Consider the following 12,089-nt stretch of genomic DNA (forward strand, 5'->3'; position numbering starts at 1 on the left):
TTTTAATTTTAATTTCTAAATTAATTTTATAAAAATCTTCTTTATTTTTTTAATTTTTTTTGGAATTTTAAAGATCTTATTAAGTTTTTAGAGAATTTTTTATATTTAATATGTACCAAATAAAAGTAAACATGTTAGTAAGTACATTGAAAGTGCCAGTAGCCGAGTGGTAAAATACCTTGTCATTTGACCAACTAACCCGGGTTCGAATCCAGGGGTCTACATATTTTTTATTTCAAATCATGTAAAACGACGTCGTTTCATCTCATTTGAAAACGACGTCGTTTCACTAAACGCCAACAATAAACGACGTCAAATATTTATGTTAAATTTGTTGACGGCGTGCTAAATTAGCAAGTCAGTGAAAACATTGTTAATTAATTCAAAAGTCAACGAAAGTTTGGTGTTTTTTTAGTCAGCCCAAAAGTTCATGTTAATTTTGACAATTCGTGCAAAGTTGAGGTTTTTTTTGGCCGAATTCTCATTTTTTATATATAGTTTAACTCAATTATTTATCTCGTGAAGACGGTATAAATGACATCTTATCTTTATAAGCTCCTTTGATGTGTCTCCCTTATCTTGTTGCATTTATGGTGGCATTATGTCCTCTTCTCAATCCTTTTAAAGTTTTTCAAATTCCAACTGTTCTAATATTGACTTCTCCAGTCACAAAAACCAACAATAACTGCAAGAAAATAAAAATATACTACAATGATCGCGCCATTTGTTGCGCCGACCCAAAGCTTTCATTTTCTTTTACGGGAAACGTTTCTGGAAAAAAATGTCAGTATAATTATAATATTATGTTTTAATTGTTACAAAATGTCAAATACTCTCTCCGTTTCAGATTAAGTGTCGTTTTACACATTTATTTTCGTTACAAAATAAATGTCGTTTTCGATTTTCAATGCAAAATTTATTAATTTTATGCAAAATTTATTTTTCTATTGATTGAAATATGGTTAGGTGTATAGATAATAGTGTTTTTTTAAAGGAAATGTATAAAATTAATTGTTTCCTTAATCCGTGTGCCGAAACCTAAAACGACACTTATAATGAAATAGATGGAGTATTAATCAACTTAAAATTATTGAAGGTGAAAGTATCAATTAACTTTTGATGCGGATGTTTATTAATGGTGTTCAAAGATAAAAGTGTAAACTCCACTTTCAAATTTTCATAAAATCTAGGATTTTTTTTAATTTTTATTTATACCAAATAATGCCAAACTCAACTGTGCAATGTAATATTAGCAAGCATATTAACTATTTTACTATGAAGAAATTATTGGGTTACTCTTAGGATGAACCTCTAGATTCACCAACCAATATTGTTTGAGTATTTGATATTTGATATCTTTTAAAAAAGGAAACAAAATTGAATTTCCAAGTAAGGTTATATTTTTAAAATAAAACAATAAAAATACATAAAAATAGTTACAAAAAATAAATAAATTAATATTGTTAAGTCTTCAGCAAAATACTAAACCCTATACCCTAAATCATAAACCTTAAACCCTAAACGTTAAACCCTAAACGTTAAACATTAAACTTTGGATAAACTCTAAACCGTTGAAAAATCTTACACCCTAAATCATACATTAAAAACTAAATTTTAATAACACTAAACCCTAAATCCTAATCACTAAACCCTTGGGTAAACTCTGAACCCTTGAATAAATCATAAACTCTAGAGTTTAATTTTAAATTTTTTTGATTTAGAGTTTATGATTTATCAAGGGTTCAAGGTTTATCCAAGGGTTTAGGGTTTAGTGTTATTAAGATTTAGTTTTTAATGTATGATTTAGAATTTAAAATTTTCCAATGGTTTACGGTTTATCCAAGATTTAAGGTTTATAATTTAGGGTATAGAATTTAGTATTTTGCTAAGGGTTTGGAGTTTAGGGTATATGATTTAATATTTTGCTAACGGTTTAACAATATTTATTTATTTATTTTTTGTAACTATTTTTATGTATTTTTATTATTTTATTTTAAAAATATAATCTTATTTGGAAATTTAATTTTGTTTCTTTTTTTAAAAGATATCAAATATCAAATAATCAAACACTATTGGTTGATGAATAGGGTGAAGCCAAGAATTTCTTTTTACTAAGATAGAAATTGCGTACCCCATGATTTAACATTAAGATTTCTAACAGAGCTTACTATCGTAGTATCATTAGAATGTGGCTAAGGACAAAAGTAGTTGAATGTGGATAGTAACGCGGTCTTTGTTTCCAAAGAAGTAAAAATAAAGTTAATTTGGGGTCTTTTCATTTTCATGAATTGTTGATCAATTAAGAGACAAGAACTCGACACAAGTGATTGGGAGAGAATCACACGTGTTTTGACGTTATAAACTCAGAAAATGGATGAAACTTAAATCGTGTGGCTGATTGGATTGGTTATTCATTTCACTATTGGGGTTTAATCAAATTGATAATCATGTTTAATCTTGCTTTTATATAGTCTCAAATGTCTATTTTATATCAACACCTTATTCATGTTTTGTCTCCCACTTTCCTCCACTCAAAGTTTGCGTACATCTATTTTTTTCCTTTGGTTGATCGTCACTTATACTGTATTATTTATCATCGTTACAATAAGATGCAGCAAAATGATTTAATATTAAGTGATAACAAAATTTGGAGATGAAGTTGTTCAGATAAGTCTACATAGAGATTTCACGGGTTACAAAAAAATTATTCTGGTTTACTTGATTTCTAGAAGAAAAACTGCATACATCACATATGGTAGAGTTAAGAAAATTATCGTTGAAACTTTAAAAGTTATTTTCACCAAGAGAATAGTCTAGCCTCAGAGATATCTAGAAAGTAAAAACAAAGAAATTATCGTTATTTTTCAGTTTTATGTCAAGGTATATATCATATCACTGAAAACTTAAAACTTGTAATCAACGAAAAACAACGCAGTGAATGATAAAATTACTGGCTGTAATGGAGATGTGATGACTAAAAAAGTCAGGCTTGAAAATGCTACTAATTTTTTTTTTGACAAATGAGTATTATTTGTCTTTTTGAATTCATAGTTTTTTTTTTGCATCAAATTCACATAAATGGATACCAGACAGTCTGGACTTCTATACATATAAAAATAATTCACAAGAACAATTAGATTTTTTTTGGGCAAGAACAATTAGTTTCTAGAAACCCAAAAAGTATATATATATATATTTTTTTTTTCCTAGACCGTTCATGTCCGTGTTTTTCTTTTGCTAAAGAGACCATTCATATCCGTTTACATGTGCAAAAATATACTAATAAAATCTAAAGTCTTCTCAACCAAGATCGGTCTGAAAGGCTCAGTGCCAAACTAAACCACCAGCAAATCTTCATCATATCCAAAATGAAAACTAGTGAACCGATCGCAAGAACTGCATGAATGAAATTAACTACTATAACACAGCTTACAACACTCAAATGTGATAATAGTTGGATCCCCCGCAAATACTATCAAAAGTCAGTCTCAGGTTAAGAAAAATTATCACATATGTGATGATAGTTAGAAAGTTGAATTCAAGTGTAGCATTATGTTCGAGGAGAACGAATTCTCTACTAGTTGAATGGTGTTGTGACATGTTTTGAATGGCAGACCTCAAAAGTATCTGAATCTTTAGTACTCCACAAAAGCTCACTGTATCTCATTGCCTTGGTACTTGACTCATACAATAAGAAACATCTCTATTTGTTGTCCTTGGTTTTTCATGTTAATATTTCCTCCAGTTATGATGGGCTGCACCAAGATTTTTCTTCTTACTTTTTTTTTTAACACTTCTTACTTCTTATTTTAAGGTGAAATAAAGCATATATAAAATTTTGGAAAAATTAAAATTCCAACCTAAGAAACTGGCGCGTAACTAATTTTTTTTTTTTTTGCTAAAGCTAGCGCGTACAAACTCATTACACGTCCTTGAACAATAAAGAAAAAAAGTTTATGTAGAATTTATATTAGGAAAGAAAATAAAAGAAACATATATAAGAAGACAAATTTAGACTGTCAATATTATTCTCGACGACACGCTTAAAAGTTTGAAGAGGTCTTCTTCGGTCGTATTTTTCCCATACGTAAATAAATTTAAAGTTTATTTCTGTATTTATAAATCATTTTCGCAAAATCAATGAATTTTATTTTCTCACTAAAAAAACTCAACAAGACCTACAAATTAAAACAAAGGAACTTTATACGAAAGAAATGGTGAATACATGGCCATGACACGTCACCTTAAATGACCAAACCCGATATATGGTTTTGCTAATTTCAAACCACGCTAACCTAATCTTGTTGAAATTAATGCCACCAATATTCAAAATAATACCACTAACCTTTTTGAAACAGTAAATTAAATTTTCTACAACACACCTATATATCATCAGTCTTGCTGGCAAAAATCCATCATTAAATTTTGGTCGGTTAAAAGAAATCTAATAGATCGCCACATATCCCTTATGTTATAAAGCACATCATATCATAAACTCATTCACATTTGATATTGTTACACGTACACATGGCGCCAATGTCAGTGGACCGTCTCTGTTTCGTATTACCGGCGGAATCCGGCGAGTTAAAGCCCTCCGTAGAGTCTCCAGCCATGGTTGAGGAGACCAAGGAAGAGGAGAAGAAGAGTCGTGACTGTGGGCGTCAAGTCGTGAGTTTGGTCGGAGATTTATTCCGGCGATTACACAGCTCCAAGTTGGTGAAAAGCTTGAATCTTTGTATCAGCGAGAGAGATAAAGATTCCAACTTTCTGGAGATCAACGATAAACCCTTCACTGACATGGAAGGTGTTCAGCTCTCCGGCAAGATCGGCGCCGAGAACCCGAGAATCTTCGGATACTCCGAGCTCTACATCGGCTCTAATGGTTTCAGCGACGAGTTAATCCTCGGAAGCGGTGGGTTCGGCCGGGTTTACAAGGCGGTGTTACCTAGCGACGGGACCACCGTGGCTGTCAAATGCTTGGCGGAGAAAAAAGGAGAGCAGTTCGAGAAGACGTTCGCGGCGGAGCTTGTCGCCGTAGCTCAGCTCCGGCACCGGAATCTTGTGAAGTTAAGAGGATGGTGTCTAAACGACGGCGAATTGCTTCTGGTTTACGACTACATGCCTAACCGGAGCTTGGACCGGGTGCTTTTCCGTAGACCGGAGATGAACTCTAAATTCAAACCGTTGGATTGGGATCGGAGGGGTAAAATCGTAAAAGGACTCGCCGCGGCGTTGTTCTACCTCCACGAGCAGTTAGAGACGCAGATCATTCACCGAGACGTGAAGACGAGCAACGTGATGCTGGACTCCGAGTTCAACGCAAGACTCGGCGATTTCGGCTTGGCTCGGTGGCTAGAACACGCGGTTGAAGAGCCCGAGTTCGATACGAGTTACGACTCGGTTTCGTCCTTCAGAAACCACCAGTTCCGAGTCGCTGACTCCACACGAGTCGGCGGGACAATCGGGTACTTACCGCCGGAGAGTTTCCGGAAGAAAACCGTCGCCACCGCTAAAACAGACGTGTTCAGCTTCGGCGTCGTGTTGCTAGAAGTCGTCTCCGGGAGACGCGCCGTGGACCTCTCGTTCTCCGAGGACAAGATCGTTTTGCTCGACTGGGTTCGAAGATTGTCCGATGATCGGAAGCTACTCGCCGCCGGAGACTCTCGGCTGCCGAAAGGCTCTTACGTCGTCTCCGACATGAAGAGGATGATTCATCTCGCTCTCCTCTGCTCCTTGAACAACCCACATCTTCGTCCCAACATGAAATGGGTGATCGGAGCACTTTCCGGCGAAATCTCCGGCAACTTACCGGCGTTACCTTCCTTCAAAAGCCATCCTCTTTACATTCCTTTATCTTCTTTGAAATCATCCTCAACGTCGGGGACAACGACGACCACCGCGACGACAACGATTCCTACAACTTCAACGACAAGTTTAAACGCGTCTTCGGAGTCAACACCGTCGTCAAATTACGTTACTGCCCTTGAGGATTCTATTTACCAGACGGCAGAGACGGGAGAGAATCGGTATTTTACTAACAACAGCCGTCGGGTGATGTCATCAAAGTCTTTCGTGTTGGACACGCCGAGGGAGATCTCATACAACGACATCGTCTTAGCCACTGACAACTTCTCAGACGCGCGTCGCGTTGCTGAGGTTGATTTCGGTACGGCTTATTACGGTTTACTAAACCGGGATCAGCAAATTGTGGTGAAACGTCTCGGTATGACGAAATGTCCCGCGCTAGTTACACGGTTCTCCACCGAGCTGCTCAACCTAGGCCGGCTTCGACACCGTCACCTTGTCATGCTCCGCGGGTGGTGCACGGAGCACGGCGAAATGCTTGTTGTGTATGATTACTCGGCGAACCGGAAGCTAAGCCATCTTCTTTTCCATAGCCAGATACCGGGGACCACGGTTTTGCGATGGAAAACCCGGTACAACGTGATTAAATCGCTTGCGTGCGCAGTACGTTACCTCCACGAGGAATGGGATGAGCAAGTTGTTCACCGGAACATAACTTCTTCTACAATCTTTCTCGACCGTGACATGAATCCGCGGCTATGCGGATTCGCGCTGGCCGAGTTTTTATCTAGGAATGATCAGGCACATCAAGCTGCCAAGAAGAAGGGCTCAGCGCAAGGGATTTTCGGTTATATGGCTCCAGAATACATGGAGTCCGGAGAGGCAACAACAGCAGCGGATGTGTACAGCTTCGGCATGGTGATACTCGAGATGGTTACGGGCCAGCCCGCGGTGGACTATACGAGGAAGAAGGAAGACGCTCTTTTGGTGTTGAGAATCCGTGACTTAGGCCATGATTATCCCTAAGAAACCCAATGAGTTTCTTAGTTTTTTTAAAAAAAAAAAATAAAAAAAAATTAAAAAGAAAACCAATCGGGGGCCGCCACGTGTCAGTGGGTCCCGCGAACAGTGTAAGAAACTCACTAAAATCGGTTTTTAATTAGTAGTTTTTGTAACCGATCCTTAAGGGTTTTGTGGGGGCCTACGCACTAAGAAACCCACTAAGGACCCCGGATAATCATGCTCTTAGTTGGTAACAAGAAAAAACCATTGGACGAAATTGCGGATATACATCTAGATGATGAGTACGAGAGGGGAGAGATGGCGAGGGTATTGAGGTTAGGATTGGTTTGCACAAGAACCGACCCAAAGCTAAGACCTAGCATTAGCCAAGTGGTGTGTACATTGGATGGAAGTGAGAGGTTTTTTAAAGAGGAAGGAGGAAAGGAAGGTGACGTGAGCCGCAAGCAGATGTATGATTCGTCTATGTTGATGGTTAGACAAATGCAGGCGCTAGGGATTCATTAAGTTATGGTTAGTGAAGTAAATGTTGTAATATATATGTAATCAAAGTTGTAATGCATGTATTTTTCATGCCTTAATATATTTGTGTTTGTTATGTAAAGAAGATTCTAAGTTCTGTTAAATAGTCTTTTGGTGGAATTTCATCTTTGATTATAATTCGGATCGTTAACTTCGTTTGGAATATTGATAAGCTCATCCGCAACAAGATAGCCTACTCAACCACCTCGCAATCCTTATCTACATGAACTTCTTCAACGATGGGTTGCAGTGTTTCATAACCAAGGCTCTGTTTTTTTAGTTATGCAAGTCTGTTTTTGAGAAGCCTTTTTTCCAAAAAAAAAAAAAGTCTGTTTTTGAGCTAAGACCTAGCATTATGGGGTGCAAATAAAAACAGTTATTTATGGGGTGAAGTAGATAAATATAAATTATAGTGAATTGTTGTAGAATGAAAGAATAATCATTATAGTTTATCTCAAAATGTGTAATATATCACAAGATGTTGATCCGCACAACCGTGCGGATTTTTTTATTTATATACTAAAATATTTTAGTTTATATAGCAAAATTTACCAATAAATTAATGTAATTTAGTGTTATATATTATGTAATTCTATAATAGCTATGTTTACGTGGTTTATATATTATTACTATAAATTTTGTATTTTTGTAACAAAAATTATTTTGGAAACTTTATTATGTAACAATATTACTTTACATACGTTTTTATTTTAAATTTATATGAAAGCAAATTAAATTGGATCTATATAGTAGAAAATATATTTTTTGAGATACTGTAAAGAATTTCTTTTAAAGAAAAACTATAATACATTGTACTTCAAAATATGTTTGTGGTAAATATCATATTTGAAAAATACACTAAGTTGGATAAAATATTTTCTTTTAATTTGAAATAGAAATGAATATTTCTAACAAAATCTTTGTAAATTTTATTTTTGAAAATTAATCAGTTTAAATTGTTATTATCAGTGAATATATAATTATAATAATTTATATAATTTTACATTTTCATATATATATCAAAACTAAAATAAATTTTAATTTCTAATTATAGTTTATGATAACTAAAATTAAAATTAATTACTTTTGGATATAAAATTTAAATTGATTCCTAAAATTGTTTTTAGAACTTTCTTAAAAAATATTTATTGTTATTCAATTAAAAAGATAAATATTATAATTAATTCATGTAAAATTTGATAAAATTCTAAAGAATTGTCCAAATGAAAAAATCACGCATGAAAAATTCATCACTACAGTATATATATATTAAAAATATTATATATTTATCAATATATGTTTGTTAACACAACATATATATAAATATTGATACATGTATAATTTATATGAAAATACAATAGTGCTAGGATTTTAATATTTGATTTGATTTTATTATTTGCATGGTGAAATTCTAACATTATTTTATTTGCATAATAAATATTAATTATTATTATTATTAATTAGATCATATGCATGTCTTAACTCTAGAATAATTAAATGTTATTAATATTATATATATTGATTGAATAAATATATTTTCGAAATTATCTATTATTAATAATATTTTGATGGAATGAAAAGATAATTAAATATTTTGTTAAGGTATTGTTATGAAAATACAAAAAAAATAATATAAACAACTTTTTAGGGATAGACCATTTAAAATATCACACATGAAAGAAGGCCAAATTCTTTTTTAATAGAATAGATGTGGCAAAATCAACATATGGTATATGGCGACCGCTGACCAACATGATGTTCACTAAATTGTCAATATCAATAACTTAAGTACTGTACATGGAATATGAGTAGATATTGAATTCTGACAAAAAAAATCGATACTTATGTAATCAAGTGTATGCTGCGTAGGTTTCAAAAATATATGAATATGTCAAGCAATTTGTTGATTGGAGAATATTTTACATATATTAAAACCGATCGATTTAAGGAATGATAGTATCACATATCTAGATTTCTAGTTTTGCCAAACCAAAAAACATAATACTGTTAACGCCTACCAAAGCCTTTTCATAATAATTCCAAAAGCATATTCAAATGTCTGATGTCTAATTTCTCATCTCTCATTTCACACTAAGAAATACTAATTAATTCAAATATTTTCAAGAATGATGCTTGAATTTAGATATACCAGTATACAAATAAAAATCAGGACTACGATGACATGTGGTAACAACTAACAGGTAATAGTATTCACACCCACAACGCAACCCACAACGCACTAAGAATATCATTAACCCTAGTTTCTTAACTGGAGTTATTAGCTTCGGCTAAGAGATATAAGAGCCGTCTCTTAGCAGAAATTGTAAAAAACAAAAAAAAAAAAAAACAAAAAAATGTCAAATCATGAGTTAAGAACGCCAGCTAAGAGAGCGGAGTTAATCATGCCCTAATGGATAGTTGCATCTTTTTTAACAAATTCCTTTGGGTTACATGGAAACTGCATCAAAAAAATTACAGCATAAACCCATGATAAAATGATTTTTTCAAAGACAAGATATACAATTAGCAACTACCTAATTTTATTTATTTATTTAAAAGGCTTAATAACCAACTAACTAATAGCTAAATAAGATAATAATAACAAACTAATTGCTGGTGTTACAAAAAAAAAAAAAAAAAAAACAAACTAATTGCTGAAAATAAATAAATAAATAAGTGATGCAATGAACCATTTATGTCTGCTATTATGTCCGTATAAAAAAAATTAACCAGACAGCTGTAACTTAACAAACACAAGTTAACGAAGATAGCAAGATCGTGTGTTGTTGTTTGATCACTGCACATCTGATCGCAATATTGTTAGCGTTGAAATATCGTATCTGACGCATTTACCCTCGGGAGCAAAGTAAAAAAAGGAAATACCGTAACCGTCTCAAATCCAACGGTGTCGTTTTTAAGTCTACGTAAGACTACTTTGTTAGTGAAACACAAGTGTAATTGCTTGGGACGGACGGAAGCTTCTGTAATTTCCTTTTTTGTTGGGGTCTCCCCACTCGACGCTCTATATAAACTATCTGGAGCTCTCTCCATTGCTTTCCATATTCTGATCTATCGTTGATTTCCAAAACCGAGAGTGAAACCCTAGCTTGTTCTTTTACATTCTCTAAGAAAGATCAATGGAGAAGCACCTGACGAAGGTTGCAACGGAGGAGATGTCTGATCTTCGTCGTTTGTGTTCCATAGCAATCAAATCTGCTAATTCACAGACCATCGATGGTGTGGATCGATGTTTTGATATCCTTGGTTACTTGAAGAAACTGAGTTTCTCCGCCAAGGATCTTGTCCGTGTGTCTAAAGAGATATCTCCTTTGGCGAGTCTGAAAGATCATAGAAACCCTAAAATTAGTATGGAAGCTAAAGCCTTGTTCCTCTCCTGGATGAGAACTCTTTATTCCAGAGACTCTTCTACTTGCAACAACAACACGAAGCTTGTTAAGAAGACACCTTCAGCAGATCGTGTAGCCAAAGTGTGTCCAGATTTGAAGAAGAGAAACATTAAGAGGTCTGTGACCACTCGTGGTATCGTGGCAGTGGGTAAGAAACAAATAGAAGATCAGAGATCTAGGGTTCATGAAGTGTGCCACAAGAAACAACAGAACTTGAACAAGGCTGCTTGTGATCACAAGTCTTTGGTAGTGAAGAAGCCTATACTGGAGAAGAGGCTACCAATGAAACTCTCTGGAAACCCTAGACCGTTGGCTCATGAAGCGGTAGAGATTAAAAAGCAAAAGTATGTTGCAACCGTGAAGAAGAACTCAAGAGAGATGTTGGAGCTGTTTGAAATAGCTGAGAAATCTGCAGATAAGGCTAGTGCAAAGGGAATTCTCCTGTCTACAAAAGAGACATCGATCTGCGTAGACACACTCTCTTTGCTCATCGACTTCACCATCAGCTCAACGGCTCCGGAAACGAATAGGATCATGAAGAAGCTTTCCTATCTTACAAAGCACAAAGACCGCAAAATCTGCAAGGCTGCAACAACACTTCTTCAACATTGGAGGCAGAGCATCAATGATCAGCAACAGAGAGATGCTCTTAAAACTCAAGGCTAGTAGTGACGAGGGAAGGAAACTAGTGGACAAAGTCGGTTACGTTGTTTATTCTTTTGGTATAGTGTAGTCGCTACTTTAAATTTCAGATACTCAAAAGCTAACAGTAATAATGTTTTCACAATCTATATTTGGGTTGTTGTTCAAGTTAAATATGCTGTTTATGCGTATTAATGAAATCGTAGAGTTTGATATGTACTTATGTTTTCAGTTGTAATTGCAAGAGAAACGCCAATACTTTAGGAAAATTTTATGGTTACACTCAAAAGAATCAGCTTTACAAGAGAATGAAAGAAGTATTTTAGTTGGACAAGCAACAATATTGAAATATCAATCTCTGAGCTTAATGGAGCTCTACTCTCCTTTAGTTTCCGTTGTAATCATTAGAAAGCTGTATCCCGAGTCCGTAGTTAACAATAGAATGAAAAGGAAGAAGAGCTTGACGCCTAAGCAGCACAGAAAAGAACTTGATACCACCTTCTGCTTCCTCTTCTTCTTGATACAATAGAATTTTTTAAAAAGAGAAAGTAGACAAAGCTCTTCAAATTAACATCTGACATGTGGTATGCCTTTCCATATCCATATTCTCCTACTTCCATTTGCATCTTGCCACTTTTCTCTAGATTTGATCTCTGGAGAGTTTTTTTTTGGGGGGGGGGGGGGGAAGAAAAA

The 12,089-nt window shown here is 34.6% G+C and overlaps 2 protein-coding genes across 2 annotated transcripts; both read left to right on the forward strand.

Annotated features, from left to right (window-relative positions):
• The first annotated feature begins 4,381 nt into the window (after positions 1–4,381).
• LOC106335996 (receptor like protein kinase S.2) lies at positions 4,382–7,486 on the forward strand. The gene is made up of 2 exons (XM_013774700.1): positions 4,382–6,814; positions 7,055–7,486. Exons 1-2 carry the CDS (start codon positions 4,528–4,530, stop codon positions 7,330–7,332), a joined length of 2,565 nt encoding a protein of 854 aa, XP_013630154.1. The 5' UTR covers positions 4,382–4,527; the 3' UTR covers positions 7,333–7,486.
• Positions 7,487–10,484: 2,998 nt separating this feature from the next.
• Positions 10,485–11,420, forward strand: LOC106329838. The gene has a single exon (XM_013768458.1). It carries the CDS (start codon positions 10,485–10,487, stop codon positions 11,418–11,420), a length of 936 nt encoding a protein of 311 aa, XP_013623912.1.
• The last annotated feature ends 669 nt before the right edge of the window (positions 11,421–12,089 follow it).

Source organism: Brassica oleracea, chromosome C3 (assembly GCF_000695525.1).
Source record: "Brassica oleracea var. oleracea cultivar TO1000 chromosome C3, BOL, whole genome shotgun sequence".
Lineage (NCBI taxonomy): Eukaryota > Viridiplantae > Streptophyta > Magnoliopsida > Brassicales > Brassicaceae > Brassica > Brassica oleracea.

Bases quoted from the DNA above. Each gene is read 5' to 3' on its own strand.
- LOC106335996 (XM_013774700.1), top strand. From the start codon at position 4,528: ATGGCGCCAATGTCAGTGGACCGTCTCTGTTTCGTATTACCGGCGGAA. The intron at 6,815-7,054 runs GCCATGATTATC...TCATGCTCTTAG, and splicing joins GTTGAGAATCCGTGACTTAG to TTGGTAACAAGAAAAAACCA.
- LOC106329838 (XM_013768458.1), top strand. From the start codon at position 10,485: ATGGAGAAGCACCTGACGAAGGTTGCAACGGAGGAGATGTCTGATCTT.